Source organism: Uloborus diversus, chromosome 6 (assembly GCF_026930045.1).
Source record: "Uloborus diversus isolate 005 chromosome 6, Udiv.v.3.1, whole genome shotgun sequence".
Taxonomy (NCBI): domain Eukaryota; kingdom Metazoa; phylum Arthropoda; class Arachnida; order Araneae; family Uloboridae; genus Uloborus; species Uloborus diversus.
The window spans coordinates 79,548,138-79,572,675 of NC_072736.1; the positions used below are offsets into that span (position 1 = coordinate 79,548,138).

The 24,538-nt window shown below is 31.4% G+C and overlaps 1 protein-coding gene across 1 annotated transcript in view; it reads left to right on the plus strand.

Moving 5' to 3' along the window:
- Positions 1-23,368, plus strand: part of LOC129225073 (spermine synthase-like) — a 35,674-nt gene extending 12,306 nt beyond the window's left edge. Inside the window, exons 5-11 of the mRNA XM_054859622.1 lie at positions 2,877-3,052; positions 4,676-4,830; positions 10,400-10,489; positions 11,016-11,127; positions 12,920-12,999; positions 22,688-22,803; positions 23,084-23,368. Coding sequence (XP_054715597.1) covers positions 2,877-3,052; positions 4,676-4,830; positions 10,400-10,489; positions 11,016-11,127; positions 12,920-12,999; positions 22,688-22,803; positions 23,084-23,114 — 760 coding nt within the window. The 3' untranslated portion in view covers positions 23,115-23,368. The remainder of the gene's footprint in view (positions 1-2,876; positions 3,053-4,675; positions 4,831-10,399; positions 10,490-11,015; positions 11,128-12,919; positions 13,000-22,687; positions 22,804-23,083) is intronic.
- The last annotated feature ends 1,170 nt before the right edge of the window (positions 23,369-24,538 follow it).

Consider the following 24,538-nt stretch of genomic DNA (forward strand, 5'->3'; position numbering starts at 1 on the left):
TAAAGTTGCCAATCAAGATTTTAAAACCAAGCACTAGATGTCAAATTGTTTTTTTTTTATCGTCTATGAATTAATTAATAGAGATATTTCAAATAAGAGGCATGTAAGCAGTTAATCTAATATCTTTACTAAGCCTGTGACACGTTTTGAACTAGATAGATTTTGAAAATGTTTTTCATTAATTTTTGAGAATTGAAGGGATTTGTTTTTCTGGTGTGAAAAAATGTCAGGGTGAACTGAATGGTACAAGTCGATTTTTTTGGTCAAGCTTTTTCGTATTTAACTAGGGGGCTCTGCCCCCTGCTCACTAACGCTCCCAAACCCTCGAAGATTGCTTTGCAATCTTATTTGATTCGCAAAGATTTAAATAGTCAATTGAAAAGAAACAGATTAAAAACGTATTATGAGTTCCCTTTGAAACAAAAAGCACCCCTTCCCCGGGTTTAAAAATAATTTGTACCAACTTGCAGAGCGATAAGGGCTAAAAGGCTCTGAGCATTGCAAAACTGCAGTTGTGTACCTTTGAAAAGTCGTTTTCATATTCGTGGTCTCTAGTAACATATTTTGCTCTTTAGCTCATGGCTTGAATTGAGTTGAGCCTAAGATTTTCCGTTAGAATCGAAACCCTAAAGTTTGTGAGTAAAAAAGAATAATCAAACAAATCAAAAAGACGTATCTTTGGCAAGGCCAAATAAAACATCATTAATATGAATGGAAATGAGACTTTTCGAACTTGATTAAAATTGCTTTTAACTTTTTTTCGGAGATAGAAGCTAAGTTTTTCAACTATAGGTCGAGTTTGATCGGGAGTAAAAAAAACCGCTCTTTCCAGTGATCTCAAAAAGAAAACCGTGGGACAGTTTTTTTCTCTTTTTACTGAATAGATTTAATACAGAAAGTAGTACCTAAATTTTAGCTAAGTCTAAAAAAGTTCGAGCTAAAAACGCAAATAACTCCCGCCCTATTTAACTTAGAGCATTGGAACAAATTGCGTAGAACACAGAAAATTCTACCCTTGCCAACGATATATAATATTCATATGTGAAGTAATTTTTCACCCCTTTAATAGGCAATAATACGCAATTACGCGAAATTTGAGCTTAAAAAATAAATTACAAAAAAACTAATTTGAATTTTAAAAAACGGAACCCCATGTGCAAACCACAGGGACTCGTAATTTTGTACAAAATTTCAAGGCTGTGGGTGCTATGGGGTCTCCTGGACGCAGGCCCTCCACAGACTTCCTTTCAAAATTTTCTTTGACCTTACTTTTTTTTAATAGAAAGAGAAAATTTAGGACTTTTAGATAGTTTTAGTGTAAATTGGAGATGCTGTTATTTAATGCTGGGAGTTTTTAAGTAGCATCATTTTGGATGCCTCTATACCGATGCGATTTCTCCAGTTGTTTGCTATTTCGATTCAATGTGTGGGGTCGATCTAGAAATTCTTTCCCAGACCACACTCATCATGAGAAAAACATGTTACGCTGGTGTTTTATATCTGTCACCAAAATGGAAGCTGGATAAGTATAGGACCACACGTAAATACGGCTTTTGCTCCCCTTTTCTGAGAAATGTTCGAAATTAGATCTTCAGAATAGCTGAATTTTATCCTTAGCTGGACATTTGTTGTGCACATAAACTTTTTCCGTTTGGTGTGATATGATGTCTGTGACACTATAGGGAACATTTTTCAACCATCCTGTCAACGCAGTTGAAACCTCAGACAGCAGAAGGAAAATGTCTTTACCCATTTTGTCAACATCGTCTGACTGTTGTAAACAGGGGTGCATTCCCCGGCAAACGAATCTCCGTATATAAGAGAAAATAAATAGGTCAAAGGGGGAGACACTCGTAGAGCAAAGATCTGGGGAGTCACGGACGATGGCTCTCGTAGTTCAAAATATCTTTGTAACATTAAATAATCTGTAATTTGTGACATAGCTGTAAATATTGATTGCATTAAACATCTCTAAAAGACCATGCATTCTCTTGTCATCTTTACACAAGAGGTGGAAACGGTACACCTCTAAGAATGTACATGTTTCAGTTAAATTGCCTTTTGTGATATAAAAAGGAAATTGTATTGTAATTTTTTTAAATATCAAATTAAATGTATAAATTGTAGTTAATTCATTAAAAAAAGAAAATGAAAATGTTCAAATAGCCAAAATATAAATGGCTTTTAGATTGGATTTTTTTATAGAATTATAAGATTTTTTTTTTCAAACATTGTTCAAGTATGTTTGTTGTATATTTATTTTATTTTGTTGCATGTAAGTATTGTTTTCCAAAGATCAATAATAGTATTGATGGACTCTCATAATGTTGAAATCAGTGACGTACCTATGGTTTCAGCTTGATAAAATACCCAGAATGCTGTCTAGAAGTCTTTTTTATGAAAACAAAAATATTGTAGCTTTTGTACCAAAAAAGAGCTATTTTCCTTTTTGTTTGGCAGTGGAATGTTCCATGTCTCTTTTTTCTTTCTATTGGTTGGAACATGTAATGAAAGAGACCACTCGTTGCAAGGCTTGGTTCTCTTCAGCCTCTCTTTCGCTCTTTCTGAGTTCTCATATCCTACTATTTGAATTGTAAGACACCATATCGTTCTGGTAACATCATTCTTTTTTCCTTTGCTAAAAATGTATACATCAGTCTTTTATAAGGTAGCTTAGTGCTGTATTCGTTGAACCTTAACTGTTTCTAACACTGACCCCGGCAGAACAGAATATTCTTGAAATTGATAATATTTTTCAAATTTACTTTTTAGCTTTTAATTCTGGAACTGGTGTCGACTTATTAGTTTGTATATAATCAATCCTTTCATGTATGTCAGAAACATTCTGTTTTTTAAACATCATATTGCACTTTCAGAATTCCAATTGTAAAAAGAGGTTCTGCTGTTCCACTGTATTTCACTACTGCTGATGAACGTCTTCTAGAGTATGATTTTGACAAAGTGATTTTCCATGAAGATTCTCCATACCAGAATGTTAAAATATTGCATTCTCCAACCCTTGGGAATTGTCTCATTTTAGATGATCTGCAAAGTAAGAATAGTGTTTAGTGTATGTGATTAAATATTTTGTGTATGTGATCAATGTTTTGATAAAGTAATTGACACTGTCTCAAGCCTAAATAAAATCTGCTGCTGAGATTTTTTTAAAAGAAAACTTACTATCTTGTTATAATAAAAATAGTATTAAAAGCTGGGGGGGGGGGGGGGGTTCTAAATAGGAGACATGCAGTATCGGAGTTACATTGGAATTTTTTTGATACTGTACCATGGATTTCACTTTTAAATCATTAACACAGTTTCCAAACCCTTAACTTTCATTTAAAAAAATTATCATTAGAATTTCAATTTTTATGAATTTTAATTATAAGTATGTTTATTTGAACTTGTGGACATTTTCATTTTTCAAAAGAAATGATTGCACAACCCTGTAGCAGAGTTTTTTTCATTATAGTTTGCAACAGTTTGAAAAACCCAAAAATAGTCTGCGAGGTAGACCAGCATTAGATTGGTTATAACACTTACTATGAATCAACTAAAAGCAATGCCTAAAAATAAAATGCTAATTAAAAAATTTTGAGTTAAAGAAAAGTTAAAAAGCTTCAAAATAAAATAGAAAACTAAGGCACAGGCAGCCGCGAGAGCAAGTGCTTTTGACCTCTTTGCTACTGAAGACTCCTGCATAGGTTTAGGTGCCTTTTTTTTCCTTTTTTTTATTCACTTTGAATTGTACATTTGTGCTTTAAATTTGAAAAATTCGGGCAGAAAAAGAAAATAAAAAATCTTCCCCATTCAGAAATAGTCTGCAGATCACCTCAAAAATCTGTGTAGGGCTTTGCACCGTTTCTGCTACCGGTTTTCACAGAAAAAATATAATTTGCAAAAATAATTTAACCTTACTAAGGGCTTCTTAACCCTTTGGCCAGTATATTTGTCTCTCAGGTGAATATAGTTTATAATTTCTGAACTTGGTTTTGTTTTGCTTTGTTTATACTTATCTCTAAATGGTAGGCTATCAAAATGAAATTGAAATAGTGGTTCCAGACAAACTTTTAAAACTCTTTTGTATTTATTCAACACACATATTGTTTTTTTTGCATAAATCAAGTTATGCATCTGAGAGAGACTGATTTGTTTGTTTACTACCTTAAAAAAATTTACCCCTGCAAGTTTTGTAGTAATATTTTTAATCGGGGGGGGGGGGGGCTTTATTTTTAGTTGGGCTATAGCAGTGTAGGAAAAAAGTATCAGAAAATGTGAATCTGTATTAATGTATTAATTATTAAATTTTTGCTTTGTTAATTTAATTAAAAGGAATGTATAACGATTTTACTACTACTTTTAGATTATTTATACTTTAGATTTATTTTAGATTATGTATACTTTTAGATTATTCCTGGTAATTATTTTATAAAAATTTTAAACTTTAGAAATACATTAAAAGAACAAAACATACTTTAGTTCAGCATTGATTTTTGAGTGGCTTATTTATCTAAACTGAATATTAAAGATTTGTTATGAAACATCTTTAATTATTTATTTCTTGCATTTTATTGATATTTCACTCTTGTTTTTTAAGTCCATGATTTTGATGCAGGTCTAAATTTTTTATATACCAATTATCTAAAGCTCTAAGTAATCCTTTCTAATTTTACAGACCTTGCGGAAAGTGATTTGAACTATACGCGTGGATTAATGAAACATGGCATTATTCCATATTCCGGAAAAGAAGTACTTATTCTTGGTGGTGGCGATGGTGGTTTGTTACACGAGCTTCTTAAAGAAAACCCAAAATTTGTTACCATGGTTGATATATCCTTTGAAACTTTTGATGAAACGATAGATTTGTTGATAACTCTTGAAAAAATATTTATACTAGTACAGTGAGTGGCGGTGATTCGGGGGGGGGGGGAGGGGATTCTTTCATTTCAATTGTAATTCTATCTTCCTCCATCTTTGCTTTCATTTTTTTAATAAAGAAATGTAAAAAATTATTGTTTAATTTAACTTGTTTAAAAGTGGTCAGCAGAACTTGGGTCTTGCGATCTGAATGTCTTTGTTTATTTTATTTTATTAATTTTTTTCATTGTTTGGAACAAAACAAAAAATAAGATATCTAATAGCTTATTGTTAGAATTTGCTATATAAATACATTAATCATGTGTACTATATAGTTTTTTATGGGTTTCGATTTTATGACTCACACTTTTGAAAACTTCTTTTGTGATTCCAAGGAGTTTGAGATCAAGCATCAACTGTATACGTAAATAAATAAATGAAAATAATAATGACAATATTCTTTTGAATGACACTGCTCAGTAAATAAATCAAAATACCAAAATTGCAAGTGTTCTTGAAGCAATTGAAGTCAAAATTGTAAAATGTAAAATTTATGTATGAAAAGTGTTGTTAATTACAGTGCATGACTTCCAAATTGATATTCATTGTTGAATCTTCTGTAGTGTTTAGTCTTTTATGGCAAATCTATTACAGATGTAAATCCTAAACTTTATTACTATTATTTTGTTCTAAATACAATGATGTAGTCATTTTTTTAGTACAGACAGATGGGTTGAAAGTGAAGATGCAACAACGATGACAAAAAAGAACATTGATGTTCGAAAAGAAAACACTGATGCTTAGACCAACTTGAACACTTGATACCTAGACCAAGAAAAATCCATGTTCTGAATCAGCAAGTTTTTTTTTTTTTTAAATATCTATACATACATTAGTAATCTATTACAAATAATATTATCAGAACAGAATTCATTTGACAGTGCACATAACTGTGATTACATTTTTGAACTTTCAAATTAAATTGAGAAACAAAATTGATTGTAATTCTAATGAATCATTCAAAATATGTTGTTTTCAAATTAATTAATGCAAGGAAAACACCTCAATGAAAGTATTATTGAAACAAAACAAATTAAAGGAAATTATACCATAGCAGCTTTTAATTTTTCACCTGAGTAATAAAAAAAATAATGTTAACTTTCAGCACAATTATTAAGATGTTCCCAGTGGCGGATGGGGCTGGCGGGCAGCCGGGCGAATGCCTGGTGGGCCGCCTCTGTTTGGGCCGCATTGAATTTTACAATTGAATAGTACAAAAAAAAAAAAAAAATCTTTTATTTTCCTTTAAAAAAATAAACTATTTAAATATCTATGGAAATTTCATAATAATCCGCCCCAGATCTAAAAATTTTGGGCCTCCCTGCAACAAAATTAGTTAGGCCCATCCCCAGATGCCAGCAGTGAAAATTTGCAACTTTAATAAGTCTCAGTACTAGTTTTTTTTTTCAATTAATTTTGGTCCGTTGGGTCCTTTAAAGACGCGGGCCACAGCCCCTCACCCCCCGCGCATTGGGGAAAGGGAGGTATGTGGGTACGCAGATCCGGGGCTTGATATCCGGTGCATTTCTAAACGACTTACAAGAAAATTGTTGCAAGAAAAGTAATGATCGCAAAATTTAAAAAAATAAAAGAACTTTACAAACTCATTCTGTGAGTAAGCTGTTTCAAGGTGTGTCGATAAATTCATCGGCTGGTACGATAACTTTGTTGCATAACTGTCCAGGACCTTCTAAGACCCTAACAGCTGCCTCTAGTTTATAGGGGACAACCGACACGTAAAGGCAGGGCTGTCTCTAGAGAAGGTTGCTGAACCGAGGCTGCCAATTTTTATTTAGTGATAAACAAAAAAAAGAAAAAAGAAAGAAAGAAAACGTACCCAGTATTTTTAAAAAAATAAATAGTAATAATAAAATAGCAAGTGGAATTCCAGTGACAAAAAAGTATTCGTTTTCAGCAAAACTTTAAAAGAAAATGCAATTTTTGAATAAGAAACAATTAAATATTAGAATATTATTTAGAAACTAAAAATTCGCCCGTCGAGGTACGACGGGTGAAAATTGCTCCTACTCTTCTACATTTAATGAAGCCATTGCCTGTTTGGTGATATTTTGATAGTTGAAATTGTAACCATAACTCCAGTGGATTAACCCTAAACTCCAGTAAGTAGTTTTCATTCTTGACCATTTTTTCGCTTCTTCATTCCTCTGAAATGACACCGTCTTACCAGTAAAACAGTTAAGTTACTGGATTGAGGTCAGCCTTGTCACAGTAAAGCCTTTCCCTGCATGTTAAACATTACCAAAACATATTATTAAATTATCATGCCGTAGCGCGGGTTTCGTTGTTGAAACATGCGCGTTACTCGATCATCGGCAATTATCTCTATGAGGATATCTACGGTTCTTTACAAAAATTCACCTAACTAAAGGCAGCACAAATGTTTGGATACATTCTGTCAAATTTCGAACATTTTTTTCAACGAAAAAAACTATTCAGTATATAGTACAAACCCGTGACATGTTTCAGCTTAATACAAGAAATTAGTAGATAAATAATCATGATAATTTCATAGGGGCCGCCGAAGCATGTTTCAAGTAGAAAAAAAAGTTAAAATGCAGTAAGGGTGATTTGAAATATTGTAATGAATACTAAGTGTTTGAACGTATTATACAAAGCGAAAGTAAACAAAAACTTTATCAAGAGATTCTGGAAGCATGATATTAAAAAAAAAAAGTTGGGAAAGAAGACCTACGGTGTCACTGAAAAGTACCACATCAGTCCAAACTGTAAAAAGATTGTTCTATTGAATCCCAAACACTTTAGTTTCAAACAAGTACAAATATGAGGTTGGAAATTGAAAATTTCGCTATAGAAAAACTAAAGAACTAAGATGGTCTTTGAAAAGAAATACTTGGGGAGGTTTTCACACAACATTTGTATCAATGAAGTTTGATAAAAGAAGATAGGGACTTAGACAGGAATAGGGAAGAGAGGGAGGTTCTCGAACCTTATCCCTTCATTTCGCACCACCAAGGTAGCTCAAACGCGTTTTAGAACTTTTATTTTGAGAGTACCGGGGAAGAGTTTCCAAATCGGAACCCCGTCCCTTCTCCTAAAGCCTACCGTCATCAAAGATGACCTACAATTGGTATTTAGGACTTCAAATTCAAAAAATTCCAGGAGAGTGATCATCCAAATCCTGCAGAAATGCCTCCACTCCATCTTTAAAAATCATCTAAAATTTCACTTTTAGGACTTCAATTTAGAAAATTTTCAGAGGTCATCGAACCACTCCGCCTCCTTGTATCAAGAAAGATGGGCTGAAATTTTTTAGGGCTTCAATTCCAAAAAGATTTCTGGAAGAGCCCCCGAACCCTTGTTAACATTAGCGAATATCATCTACAGCTGCGTTTTAGAATTCAAAAAGAAATTTTAGAATTCGTTTCAAATTTCAAAAAATAACCGAAGAAGAGTCAGCGAGGTCATCTTAAAATTCGTTTTATGGGCTTCAATTACAAATTATCTTTCGAAGACTCCTCCCCCTCACGTCATTGAAAGTCGATTAAAATAACATTTTTTTAGCTTCAATTTCGAAGAATTGTCGGTCCCATTTACTTTATCAAAGAAGACCTACAATCCCATTGTTTAGATTTCAATTTCGAAAATTTTCCTGGGGAGAACCTCTTTAATCCCTAACATAACGTAAGATCATCTAAAATGCATTTTTAAGACAAGAAATGAAAAAAAAAAAATCCCGAGGGGGGGGGGGGAGGCGCTGTATCTTTGCTCTCATTTTAACATTGTCAGAGATAGTCTAAAATTGCATTTTTCAAGTTAAATTTTCAAGAATTTCCAATGACAACCATCCTATCCTTAACGTAATTAGTGATCTAACAACAGCGTTTATAAAGTTTCAATTCGGAAAAATAGCTGGGAAAAAGCACCCCCGAAACTCCTTCTCCCCTAACTTATGCAAAGATCGTCAAGATCGTCTATACATGTGTGATCCTAGAACTTAAATTTCAGCATTTTTTTTCTGGGGGATCACTTCCTAATTCTCCTCCACAAGAATCGTCTGAATTTTCGCTTTACGCGTTCATTAAAATTATACATTCTGTTTTCTAGTGATATCTCGTGAAAAGTAACTCCTCTTCAATCGTTATTGCTCACAGAGCCTGCATATACTGACTGGGGGCTGAGGGGGAAGGCAATAAATGTATAACAAACATGTTGAAGAACTTCAATTTCAAAAAACATCGCCCTCCCCCATAAAGAGTCAATTGTCGTCTAAATTGCACTTTGGGAACTTCAATTGAGATTAGATATTTTGCCTAGAAAACAATTTCTGTGTCCCTTTCCTTCTCTTAGTGTTTCCAAAGATAGCTTACACATGCGTTTTTAAGCTCTGATTTCGAAAAATTTTGGGGAAATCTCCAAATTCTCCCTCCCGCAAACGTTGCTCAAGATCATTTAAAAATAGTCTAACAATACGTTTTTGTAGCTATTATTTCGAAAATTTTCTGGGGGAGCGCCCCCACTCCCGGAACCCCCATCATCTGCACGAATATTACACTTTTTACTATTGAAGTGTTCGTAACATTAATTCCTTTTCTCCACATTCGTAAACGCAATTCTCCTAATATGAGTCCTCATAAAACCTCCTAAAACTGGAAGCTGTATCCGCTCTCCCTTTTATATTTGGAAAAAAAAGGAGGGGGGGAGATGGCATCTCCTCTTCAAGGAACAGCTCTTAAGGGGCCGGCTGGCTAGTAAATGCCAGGGCCGGTTATGCTGACCCATCCGCTACTGGATGTTCCTTTTTTTCTTTTTTCAACTATAAAGTATCGACATGGATAAAACACTGAAAGTGAAACATTGGTGTTAGATAAACTCAGACCTTTATACATTGATGGTGAAAACATCAAATGTTTGAAAAACACTTTGGTAATTCAAAAACATTGATATTAACAGTGTATTCTTTAATTAATGGAATTACTTTTGATCAAGCAGTCAATTTCAAAAAGGACATCATTATGTATTCCAAATTTGTAGTGAGAGTTGTGTTATGAGCATTTTGAATTTACATGGCATCCATTCAGTGTGTGACAATGCAAGAACAAAATCTTTCTTTCTCGTATAATTCCATTAAATTACTCCGATAACTTCCTTGTTTCCCTGAAACGCATTTAAAACTGCAAATTTGTGCATAAGATTGGATTTAGCAATGTTAACATGCACATGAGGTACATATTAGACTAGAATTGTCTTGAAAAATTGTTTTGGAAGTAATATTTATTATTATTATATTATTATCATATTATTAATTGGGTTTATATTAAAGTTAAGTACAAAAATATATAAAATTTAAAATATAAATGCAATTCACATGGCTTGAAGAATGGAACTTTAATTCAGATGTGAATTAAGTTACTTTAAGGTCAAACTAGCCTTATCTGCAGCGTGTTTTATTTTTAAGTTGTGTATTGAAAGAAAAAAAAAAAAAAATCCTTAACCTTATTACATAGACCAAATGGTTATTGATGCTTGTCGACTGCACCTCAGAGGCTGTTGTGGAGATTCGTTGGATAAATTAGAAGGATCAAATTATAAGGTAAATAATAATTTTCATTGTGAGTGTATTGTATCCAAATATTGCATACAAATAAAAAATACTGCATGTTTCAAGCTCATGTCTTGTTAAAGTAAAGTTAAATGATGCATGATAACCACCTATTTAGATTTTTAATTGAAAATTTTAATAAGTAATTGGATACTTGTAGTTTTTTTTAATTAAAAATTGTTAAGAATAAAAAAAATAAATAAATAAATAAAATGAAATAAAAATCTGAAAACATTATGTATCAGTAATCAGAATAATAATGATTATTCAAAAATATTATTGTATCTTAAAATGTGCTAATTCTTGTTATGATATCACCAGAGTTCTCATTATAGGAAAAAAATTGAAAAAGGGTACGAATTTCTCACTCCCATATTTAATTTAAAACTTTACACTTTAAAACTTCTTAAAGTTTTATATTTGTCAAACTTTTTATCTTTTTAAGGTTTTGCACATTAAGCATTTGCCAAATACTAACTAAAAGGTTCTTAATACATGTATTCTGCTTTTTTAACAGATTATAATTGATGATTGTCTGAAAAAGCTGGATGAATATAAGGATGAAGGCAGATCGTTTGATATTATTATAAATGACTTGACTGATATTCCAATTGCAACCTCTCCACAAGGTATTTGAATCAAGCATCCTCAATTAGTCTGTTTTGCTACTTGAAAGCATATGTTCCATTTTAGCAAGTATTTTTAATTAAAGGACATTGTAATCCTTTATTTATTTATTTTTTGCGAGAGATTTAGAGTTATTACAAGCTACAGGCAAATTTTTAAAAATGTATGACATAAAATTTGCATATTTTGTCAATGAAAATTAAAACTAATAACTAAATAACTGACAGCTTTAAAAAGTTCTGAGCAAATAATGTTTCCATAGTTTAAAAATGATCATTTTGATTTATGATATTGATATGCTGATAAATTTTAAATTGAGGAATTTTTGTAATTGTGAGTTGCAATGCAAAAATAAAGAGAAGAAAAAAATGTAATGTATTTCATTAATTTGACTACATTGTTTTAAGAAGGATAAATCACTTTTTCTTTTCTTTTTTCCTTTGCATTTACACTATTTTCATCTTGAAAGCTGTATTTTTAAATGCATAATTTGATGCTAAAATGCTATCAGTCAGTCTAATAAGGAAACAACTCTTATCGTTTCTTCAAAATTACACATATGAATACAGTAAAGGGCAAACAAAGGAGAAAAAAATAGGAACATTATGAAGTTGGAAAAAAAAAGTATAGATTAAGAATTTGAAGAATTTTACAAAGAAATTGAAAAATGAACTTTTCATAGCAATGAAAACTAAAAATTACATCTGAGAATAAATAGCGATTTTAAAAAGAAACATTTTTATGGTTGGTTTTAATTTGTTTCTAAAACCTCATGCTTCATGCTATTACAGAGGAGTTTTTTTCCTGGATGCCATCAGTAAATTGATGTTTAAACAGAATGAAATACTGGAAATTTCATACTGAAGTACTGTATTACTTTATTGAATAATACATTATTCAATTATTAGATATGAAATTCTGTTTATATTTCTCAATTGTTTTTCAGAATGAGTTGCTTAATAAAACATTTTTTTCCCGGCACATAATAATTGCTATGAATATATTCTTGAAAGTCTACATTCGTGATATAATTGTATCTCTTGAACCTGCCTCTTAGGATATTTTTTGTTAATTTTGGAGGAGATAACATCTGAGTAAGAGCGGGGGGGGGGGGGGGGGGTAAACTGGCTCATTTTGTGAGAAATTTTACAGCGTGTCAGTGAAAAGTTTCCAGTTAGCGTACGAGAAATTCCATTAAACTTAAGATTTATGTTCAATGGGCCTGTTTTTTACAGGGAAAAATATTTCTGCTGTGATTTGTCTGTAGCCAGAGCCAGATGCTCTCGGGTATTGTATTACTCGATTTTGTATACCGACTCAGATCTGCAGGCACAAGTAAAAGATCTAGATTAGATTTAGTTCCATTATAATGGATAAATGTGTATGTTTCGTTGCATATGTTAATTTGTTCTAAAGTTGAAATGTTTAAAAAAAATCTCCCATTTCTGTCCCTGAGTGGTTTGTATCAAGAACTCAGCTTCTGAAGAATTTAATTAAAAAATCTGCTATAATTCAACTGTGCAGACATAATTAATTTGAATTTATACTAAGAAAATTCAAAGAATTGGAATTGACTTTATAGAATGGGGTTTGGTGGCTTATAAAAAAACAAAGTAGCAGCGGATAACAATGTTCTCTTTGACAGTAGTTGAAACTCATGATTGTACTGTTATATTACATTGCCACGAGGCAAAAATTCAAGTTTATTAAATATAATTTATTGTTTCTGCTTTTTGTTAAAACTTTTTGACACATTTATTTATTTTGGTGAAAATTTTCATATTTTTATTTTAGGTGAATTATGGGATTTTGTGAAGAAAATTGTGAACATGTCTCTTGCAGTTCTGAGACGTGACGGCAGCTACTTAAATCATGTATGTGATTTTTGTATTTTATCTTTTCCACTCTAAAATTTTATTTGTTATCTGACATAATAAAATACATTGCAGGTTGGTTGTGATATTTTTCAAATACTCTGCTGTTTATTCATAAAAAAATTAATGATTATCAAAAATAATTTTCCAAAAAAACCTTTTAGAAAATGTGAAACAATGGTCTTATTTTATAGATGATTTTAAATTCTCTTCAAGAGAAAAATTATGAAAGATACTTAGAGGTTTTAATCAAATATTATAACCTTTTGTGTTTTAAACTTTTACAATTTCTATTTAAGATTTGCATTAACAAACTTTTAGAAAGTGTGTTGGGATTGATTTATTTGCTACATATCATAGAAAGACTTTATTATTATTCTGCTTTGGGCAGGTATTAGGGCAAAAACTGCAAATATTTCATCCCCCCCCCCTCTATTTTTTTGCATTTTAATCTTCTACTGTGCATTAGCTTTATTGTACGAGCTTGCTTATTTGGTTACCGCTGAAAAAAAAGAAGGAGCGAAAAAACTTCTAATTCCAACATTTCTCTATTGTTAGTATTGAACTTAAAACCCGTTTGTTCAAATATCTCAAAAACTCATTTCTGTAGATACTGCCCTTTACCTGCCCACAGCAGTATTGCTGTTATAATGTGTAGTTTACAGAGTTGAGTTTTTATCCTTAAAATGGGAAAAAAATTGGAGAGGTGGCTGTAACTATCAAGAGGAACATTAAGGGGCAATCGATCGTGTCTCATTCAAATTCTATACTACTACAGGTGCAACATCGATGGCAAAATATCGATGTTTCAAAGCATTGATGTTAGAAATTAAAACATTGATGGTATTGATGCATCGCTCAAAAAACATCGAACTTTTTATCAATGTGTAACATACATTTTTGAATATGCTACACTAATTTAAGCAATACAAAAGAATACGTACCCGACGAATATTTTGAAAATACTGAACCTCAAATCATGAATATAATTTTATAAGAATAATTTCGCAACATCTTAGTATTATAGTAGGATAAAAATTTATAATATAAGACAAGCACCAATTAATACAAACTAGTTATCGTTATAAGGAAATATTTTCTAACTGAATGAAACTAAAAGTAAATTTACATCCAAAAAGAATCTAACAAAAAATGTATCATAGCACTTACCATCAGTTGAATGATGAGAAAAGGTTGTGCTAATTATCTTAAAAATGCGAAATTAATTCTAACAATTATTTTTAAGAGCAAAAAATGTGTGTCGTACTGTTAGTTAATAATTAAACACAAATTGTAAGTAATACAGGGGCGACTTGTTGGGGGAAGTTGATAAGTAACACCAAATATTGGTGTTGACAGTTTGGAGAAAAGAAGTTTGTTTACTTTGTCCCCCAGAAGACATTTCTCTTTTCGCAGACTATCCCACCAGTTAGAGAAATCTCTGTTTCCGATGGAACAGAAGTTGCCATCACTATCAAATACTTTAAAGCAACTTTTACCAGCTCTGAATTTTTAAACTTATAATTTTCACCGTAGTAACGCATAGGATTTTCCTTTAGTTTATTATCTGGAGCCTTGAAATAGACTACCAGTCTTAGGTTCTTCCAATAGCTTTGACCTCTTCCTCACTCTCTAGTTAATTTTCTACTATCTTGTAGTGATCTTCCTAAAAATCATCTTCTACACAGAAAAATCGATCTTATAAAATGGGTGCAAAAAATGTTTTTTTTTTTTTTGGCAACTCCATAAGCAGGCACGTAGCTAGGATTTTGCTAAGAGAGGGGTCCAAGGTTGCACGAACTTTAAAAATGGAGGCATGCTAAATAAGAAGCATTAACTGTTAATTGTATAAATTGATACTATTCCAATCAAAACTACAATTAATAAGTATGATAATTAGATTAATTAAGTAATGATGTAATATAAATATGATAATTAAAGCTTTGCAATATATTTACTTTCAAAAAAAAAAAAAAAAATGCTCATATTTATTTTAACTACATTATCAACTGTAACTCAATAAATGCTCCATAATTCCCCACTCCTGACTGTTTCGAATTGGATTTTGGACTGCATTTAATGCTTCTATGGATGAAAATATCACCAAGGCTCATTAAAGAAAAGCTCGAAATGTTTCTTAATTCATTTAAATTTTTAGAATTCATTCAACGATAAGAAATGGAATGATACTTCTAATCTTCATCTTTTTTTATAGTATTTTCGTATAAAAGCTTAGGAAAACATTAAAGCTGTTCAAACAACTAAAATACATAGAAAGTGTCGTTGCTCGTTGATAAGTATTTTCTTGTGATGTATTGCTAAAATAGATACCTAAGGAACAGTTATGGTATTTACGATGAATTCAGTTAAACAATAAAATTTCTTTGTCAAAATTTTGAGGAAAATTTGAATGATAATTTGTTTATAAATACTGTTTTTTAGGTCATCGAAGATATTAAACATTTTTCTTGGACATTTTCTATTTTAGGAGTTTCGCATGCAGAGTCATTTAAGGGTGATAAGAGGAAGTATTACTTTTAGAACTTAGGAAAATGAATAAATACACTTACGAACACATTGTATATACATAGTATTTTTATGTATAGTCTTTACCCCTCTTCAAGAAAACAAATGAACAGAACTATGGATTTGATTTAGTTTATTAAGCTGATTCAAAACAACTTATGTGCAAAATGTTCCATTCTAAATTTAAAATTTCAATTTAAACAACAACTGTAGGGAAATGAGCGATAGTAACAGTAATGAATCATCACAACAAAATTTGACACTCTAAACCTAGTTATTTTACTAACAATATGGAAATATAAAAATTTTAAATTTCTACATTTGGCGGTAGTCATCCGATTTCGATCCTTTAGGAGGTAATCTTTGCCCTATTTGTGATAATACGGCTGCACCAAAATTAGATATACTGTAAAAAGCTAATTATATTTCGGTGACAAATATAAAAGGTTTATAGGTAGCTTGAAAACTCAATTAGCAAACATTTTGCTTTAAGTTTTCAAATGTTATAATCTAAATGTTTAAAAGAAGACAAATCTCTTGTAAAAACTCTAAGAAAATTTGTAAATTAAAAATCTAGATATGATTTAAATTGATATTTTGAAATTATATAACAAATAGAAAATCACCCGTCAAGATATGATGGATGAAAATTGATTCCACATTTGAACGAAGAAATTGCCTGTTTGGTGACATTTTGATAGTTGACATTTTAATCTCTAACTCCAGTGGATTAACCCTAAGCTTCAGTAGATAACGTTCATTGTTGACCACTTTTTTGTTTCTTTAGTGCCCTGAAATGACAGTCTCACCAGTAAAACAGGTAAGTTACTGGATCCAGTTCAGCCTTGTTATAATAAAGCCTTTCCCTGCATTTTAAACATTACCAAAACATGTTATCAAATTATCATGGCGTGGAGCGAGTTTCATTGTTGATGAGATCAAGAGCGTTACTCAATCATTGGCTGTTATATATATGAGGGTAAGAACAACAACTGACATTCTTGCATTCGGAGTCTACTGTGCTTTTTAACCATTGAACGTACAGATACTTATTAAATAATTCTTAAGAGTCATTTTTTTTAAGCTTGGACACTTTTGATAGTTGATGTCTTCGATTTTCGTAAAAATTTCAGGATGTGTTAGTAGTACTATGATAAGAAAAAGTGAAGTTTATTTTTTTAAAAAACTGATTTGTTTGCCCTTGAGTAGAGGTCAAAGTTTAAGAATGTGAGAAAAAAGAGCTTAATATATGATTGATTTGCTTCAAAACCAATGGGTGTAGCAAGCCAATTTTTTTTATGTGGATACTACTTGATACTAGGTACATGCTAGCCGAAATATTTTGGTCGCTCATTCATGGCTTTGAGGGCAAAGGTCAATTGAAAATGCTATTTTTTAAACTTTTTTTGCCCTGTTTGGGCCCGGATATCTGCTAAAGCCGTGAGTAACCCTCGAAAATAAGTATATACCTAACTACTCACCACAGTATAGTACTAAGAAAAACATGAAATAGCATGGGTTACTCTTTGCTTTAGCAGTTAAACGGTCTCAAAGTCGATGATTTTTTAAAAATAGCCAAGTTTAGACGTCAATAACTCTGATCGCGACGCATCAACAACTTTGGAACACAGCTGTAGTTATAGTCAAAGTGGTCTATTTTAAGGTCCAGGTTAGAAACCCATGGCAACTAATAAACTTTTTTAGTTACACGGTCTCAAAGTTGAAAATTTGATCTATAATTTCAACTTTTTTTTTTTTCAATTACTCTATGACTGATGAGTTAGTAACTTCGAGAAACAGTTGTAATCATACCCTAAGTGATGTAGTTGATGCAAATGACGTCAAGGCAGCGTGATTTTAAATTTTGTTTTGTTATGGTTAACTGTCGTTTATAAGTATTTAAAAATAGTTCTTTATTTTTCTTGAAGCCCAATCTATGTAGTTGAAGAATTAAAAAAACATAAATGCCGCTGTGAACCGTTGCTTTTTCCTTTGATTTTTTAACCTAGAAAAGCATATTTTTGCCCATTAAGGTCATGGTTAGCCTTATCAGCCCAGTGTCCTCACTAGGACACCGGGTGATGGGGTGGAGGATATGATCCTGTCTTGCCTACGCTAAACATATGTCTACGAACTGTGCTGAGTGACCAAAAATCATAAAATGCCAATTTATCAGTGTCTTAAATGTGACAATTGTACTTTCACCTTTCCGCTGAAGGAAATTTGATTTTTTTACAAGTTTATTGAACGTGTCAAATGTGTTTTAATATGCTATCCTATTGGCAACAGAGAATGGTTTCTTTTCGGAGGTTTTTTTTTCAGAGTTGGAGACCAATGTTCCTAGTTTAGCCAATTTGCCTTTCTTTTTTAGAACAGTGTAGGAAAACGTAATTGAAAATTATATTTTTTCCATGGAAATATGTTATCTAATGAATGTGCAAAAGTTGGAGTAGTCAATCATAAATGAGGTCACGAACTTAGGATGGCCTTGTTTGGTGCACTAAGCATATTTTTTGTACTTCTCATATGCAACTTAGGGGTAAAGTAAAATATCAGACCTGACCAATAGCGGTCCACTAATACAGTGGTTTTTTTTTCTGTTAAAAAAGAAAAAAAGTAAATCAACACGAAAATAGGTCTCAAACATTTTCTACCTTGATTCTTTTCCCACAATTTTCAGAAAATATTTTATTTGACTAACGAGAAAAAAATTATATTGATTATTTTTTGAAACTTGAATCAATTTTTGTCTACCTTACTTTCAATTGAACATATTTTGTTAAACTATATACAGTTTGTTACTAAACCACGTGTTAAGTCTCATTAAAATAGTACAACTATTTGAACACTAGTACTTGTAAACTACTTAAATGAAAAAATAGTTGGTTAACATTAAAAAAAATAGCAGTACCTTACCTTTACACAATATCTGGCCAACATTCTCTCTGCTAAAAATTTAAAAAAAGCTGGTTGTTGATAGATTTTATTTTGAAATGCTCCGCCTTTCAAAGCTTCGGTTCAGTGTTGATTGTTTAAAATGGCTACATCAGCCACTACTATCCGGTTTTATAGGTTTTACATATAATTTAATGAAGCCATCTATAAAATAAAGTACGAAACTTTTAAAAAAATCAGAAATACATTTTGAAAAGGGAGAAAACTCAACACGTGCTATTAACTATATTGAACAAGTAAAAGTTCGAATTAAAAATATATTTTTTTGAAATTTTAAAAGTGTCATGGGTATGAAGCAGATTCTAAAACTACATCACTTGGAGCACAATTACAGCTGTGTCTGAAAGTCTTGTTTTCGTGGATTAGCTTAGTTGAAACTTGACACTTTATGTTAAAATTATCATTTTTGTGAGACCGTTTAATTAAGCAAGATGATTAGATCCCAAAGTTTTCTGGCCTGAGTCTAAAACTAGATCACTTTGAATGTAATTACAGATGTTTTTCTAAGTTACTAACTCACCAATCATAGAGTAATTGAAAAAAAAAAAAAAAAAAAGAAATTATAGCTCAAATTTTCAACTTTGAGGCCGTATAACTAAAAAAGTTTATTAGTTGCCATGGGTTTCTAACCTGGACCTTAAACTAGACCACTTGGACTATAACTACAGCTGTGTCCCAAAGTTGTTGATGCGTCGCGATCAGAGTTATTGACGTCTAAACTTGGCTATTTTTAAAAAATCATCGACTTTGAGACCGTTTAACTACTAAAGCAAAGAGTAACCCATGATATTTCATGTTTTTCTTAGTACTATACTGTGGTGAGTAGTTAGGTATATACTTATTTCCGAGGGTTACTCACGGCTTTAGCAGATATCCGGGCCCAAACAAGGCAAAAAAAGTTAAAAAAATAGCATTTTCAATTGACCTTTGCCCTCAAAGCCATGAATGAGCGACCAAAATATTTCGGCTGGCATGTACCTAGTATCAAGTAGTATCCACAAAAAAAAATTGGCTTGGTACACTCATTGGTTTTGAAGCAAAGGAATCATATATTAAGCTCTTTTTTCTCACGTCCTTAAACTTTGACCTCCACTGAATTGCCAACAAGTCAAATTTGAGAAGAAAGAAGCTACACTTTGTCTTATCACAATACTAGCAACATATTCTGAAAGTTTCAGGAAAATCGAAGGTGTCAACTATCAGGCTCCCATTCACTTTGTCCAGCTTTAAAAAAAATGACTCTTAAATACAAAGAAGTCAGTAAATAGCTATCAAAAAATTTGCTAAATGAAGCATATGCACGAATATTATATAATATTTTATTCGAAAAATGGAACTAGAAGATAGAAGAAAATATATATTTTCAGTTAAACTAATTAATAACTTTTCCTTTTGACCTCGTGTACACAATTCAGTTAGTATTTTAAAATAATGATTTAAAATAATTTCATTGTGAAATATATATGTATCTTTAAACTCGTACATCTTTACATATGTGTTAATCATTCCAAACTTAAAACTAAAAAAATCTAACACATCCAAACTTTTTTTTAAAATTCAATTTAATTGTTTTTTTAAACTTTGATATCACTGAAATCAATTTTGTTATATTAGTATTAACCTTTATTTATTCATCTTTTTTTTTTACTACCTCCAGATACATAAATTTTTTTCCTTTTTTATAAATCATATATAAAAACGCAAAAGGTAAAACATTCGCAAAAATTCTAGTTCTTTTCGGTACATTTTTGCTCACAAAGAGTGAAAGAAAAAAAAATCTGTTACCTTGTGATGAAAATGAACTAATATTCAGAACGAATTTCCAGGCATTAGTTTCATGGTTGTAGAAAGGCAATCTACAACCATGTTGTAGAAAGGCATTAACAACTTTTCTTAGAGTTTTTACAAGAAATTTGTCTTTTTTTAAACCTTTAGATTATAACATCTGATGACTTAAAGCAAAATGTTTGCTAATTGAGGCTTCAAACTACCTCTAAACCTTTTATATTGTGTCACCGAAGGATGATTAGCTTTTTACAGTATATCTAATTTGGGATCTAATTTTAGTGCTGCCATATTATCACAAATAGGGCAAATATTACCTCCAAAGAAAAACTGTAGAAATTTAAAATTTTTATATTTCCGTATTGTTAGTAAAATAACTATGTTTAGAGTATTAGATGAATGCTAAAAGTTGCGAGCTTCCGGGACACAATTATATAAGTAATTCATCATTGTTACGAATGAAAATTATAAGTGAAATAAATTAAATTGATTGGTTAAAAAATGAAATGATATTTTGATGAATTTAAATGATGCTATTAAATGATGCTTTTAAATGATGCTGTTTTTGTCTGAATAAATTTTTAAATAAATGAAAAAGGCATAAATGAGAATGCATAAAATTGCTCCTATTGTTAAAAAAAAGGAAAAAAACACATTAAAAAAAACTGCAATACAACTTACTCAGTGGGGGTTGGCTAATTTTTTCTTATGTGTTTATGATTTTGCTCCTGATTTTTCCCTTTAACTTTGGAGGAAATCATTCGTGCAATCGACTCATACCAATGGCAGCGATAGAGAAAGTGAATGTGTGACCTAACAGAGCTCTGCACTATCCATGACTCGAGGAGCCTTAGGCACCTTCTAAAAAGACGGTGCTATATTACAAGGGCGGCTGACCCCGCTGTTGCTTTCCTCTTTATATGACCTTCCCGCAAAAACATTCCTACAAACTTCCTGTCTCCGACATTTTCATCATTGATGACTCTCATCAAGCTTTTGTTAACAATAAATGTTTGCTTACGAGCTGCCGGTGATTTCCTTGTGAGGAGAGGCACTGCGATAATGTCTCCTTTTTCGGATAGCTGCCGGCGATTTTCTTGCGAGGCAGGGGACTAAGATAAAATGTCTCCTTTGGGCAGGTCTGCGACTCGTACCACGGGTTGAAGACTTTGAAGACTTCTGTCGCTCCCCCCTCCCCCCACTCCCAGAGGTTCTGTTGTTCTGAACTAAACTGAACGTGAGAAAGTTGTCACTTAATGAAAATATTTAGGAAAAAAGAATTTTTTATTTAATTTTTTTTTTGGAAAATTCTGTTTATGTAAGTGCAGGGGGACAGTGACCTATCAGGAAGGGTGCAGATCCGGACCCCCTGGACCCGCCCCCCCCCCCCCCCCCTGGCTACGTCCCTGCCATAAGTAAACTCAATTACCTAGCGAGAAAATTGGAGCAGATTTTATGATAATTTTCAATTAAAATGCAAAAACATCAAAACCAAAACATTGATGGTTCAAAAACATTGAAAGTAAAACATCGATGTTGCAACCCTACTATCTACCAATATTGCAGCCAAAAATCACCTTCTTCCCACCCAGAAGGTGATTTCTTGCTGTGATATGAGTGTTCATTTGATGTATGTAATTCATTACTCATTCACAATTCTTATATTCAATCACAATTCATATTTTTTGTATTTCATTGTTTTTTAATGCTTCCGTATTTTACCTCAAAACAAGCAAATCAAGTAATAGTCATTTGAACCAATAATTTAAATACTAAATGTGAGGATTCATATCGCTTCTCCAATTTCAGATTAAAAGTGCCTGTTTGTTGTGTTGAAATGAAGTTGGAGTTCCAAAACATAACCCACATAAATAAGTTTCATTTATGGTGTTTTACATGCATAGAACTTTCTAGTGAAAATATATTGTAGCTGATGCTGTATTTTTATATAAATACTAGAAAGTCGCGCGTTAAGGTATGACTGTTGAAAATTGCTTCTACTCTTCTACATTTGAACAAAGCAATTGCCTGTTTGATGATATTTTGATAGTTGAAATTTTAACCCTAACTCCAGTGGATTTACCCTAAACTCCAGTGAATAGCGTATCTTTTCAACCACTTTTTTGATTCTTCATTCCCCTAAAATGACTGTCATCAGTAAAACAGTTAAGTTTCCAGATCGAGTTCAGACCTTGTCACGATAAAGCTTTTCCCTGCATGTTAAACATTACCAAAACATATTATCAAACTATCAAGCCGTGGCGTGAGTTTCATTGCTGAAACTTGCGGGTTACTCAATCATCGGCTATTATTTAAATGAGGATTGTTGAAAAATAAGAAACAAGTATTCTTTGTATTTGTTTTTGTTTTCACTTTACTTTTTTTCATTCAAGTGAGTTATTTACATTGACATCTTTTCTAGGCTCTTGGGGAGAGTTGCTTTGAACCACTGAAAACATATGAAAATGTACTTTTAAGTTTGCCTGTCAAAGTTCAATTTGAAAAACATGCTGCATATGTTCCATCATTTATGGAAAAGTATCCTTTAAGTTAAATTGCAATATTTTTTATAATTTCCATTTAAAGCAGTTTTGTCAATAAATTTAAATCCTGAATCAATTCAGAATGTTTATTTGCATACATAAATACATAATAATTTTTCATCTATGTTCACTTAAAATTTGTGAAATTTTCTGCTCATGAAATCACCTAATTTTTATTTTCGCTGAAATAAATGCTCATTAAAATAAGTGCTTTTACTAAATTTATTTATTGGTGTTTTGTAGTTTCAAATATTTTCCTTAACAGAATTTTCCAGCTGGGTGTTTTATGAAGTGAAGAAAGTCTGACAGTATATCAGACTTAGAAGCTCAGTTATGTATAAAATTCACAGACTGTCTTTATCTTTCACTTTAAATTTTATGTCTAAACAAAGACTTTTTAGGAAAGTTTTATAGTATTAGCTGAGATGCAGATGAAGCATTAAAATATGTGACTGTTACTTACCTATACATAGCTGTTTGTTGATTTACAAATATTTATTTTGATTATTTCATCCACCGTTTTTGGATAGTTCTTATTTATTTAATACTTTTATATTTAATTTTCGTCTGAACAAAATGTGATGTGTTCAGTACTATTACTATTTTTTCCGTGATTGTGCCAAATTTATTTCTATTCCTATGCACAACTGATTTGAGTGTCAAAGTATATTTATACTGTGAAACATTGATGTTTTTACTTAATCAATCCTTTACTTGATTGTATTTTGTTTCATTTCACACCAATTTGTTGTATCAATTATTAGTTTTCGAATCTTTCTATTTTCTTGGAATTTCATCATGTATTCTAGTAGATAGAAACATGAATGCAAAAATTTAGACAACCTACTCAAATAGTTGTTTAAACAATCATGGAAATAATTGTTTTATTACCTTTTTTTTTCTGATGATCAAAACTTTTAATGGAAACTTTCAAACAATTTTATGAAACTTAATTTTATGTATAGTGATGGAATCATATACAATGTGAATATTTATATTTCTTTCATAAAATGCTACCTAAATTTTGTGTTCTATGTTATTTGTTGCTCCTAACTAATATCAATTAATGTAAAGATAAATAATAACTATTTTGTCACTTAAAGAAAATAAAATCAAAATTGATAATATAAATTATCAAACAATTTTATAAAAGTACTTTCATGCACAAAGATGTGATCATATGTAATGTAAATACTTTGAATTTCTTTTTATACAATTTGAGTTGATGGTGCTGTATTATTTGTTTCTTTCAACTATCTCATTTTGTGTAAAAATAACTAACTAGATTTTAAAAAAAAAAAAAAGACGAGGCAGTGAGAAGCAAATGGATGTAAGTGTCAAAATTAAAAATTTGGAGATAACCAGCACAAATGGTAGGTGAACCACTCCTCTGTCTTGGGGCAAGAGATGGTACTAGTAGCCCTGGTAGGTGCTGTTGTATAACATGATTTAGGGAAAAAAATCAATGAAAGCCTACCTGGAACTTTATCTTTATAGTTGTTTTACTTGAAACTTGAAAATGTCCACTTACATCCCTTTGCTTCTCACTGCCTCATGTGGTTGTTTGAGGATGAGTAGTAACAGCACTGCCGTGCTAAGCACAGATGTGGTATCTACAGTAGAGCTCAAAATGAGAAATTGACGATTAAAGTTTTACAACTCGTTTCTTTGCTTAATTAAATGCTCAACTTGCGGTAGTTGTTTACATTTTTGTAAAAATCTTAATTTAA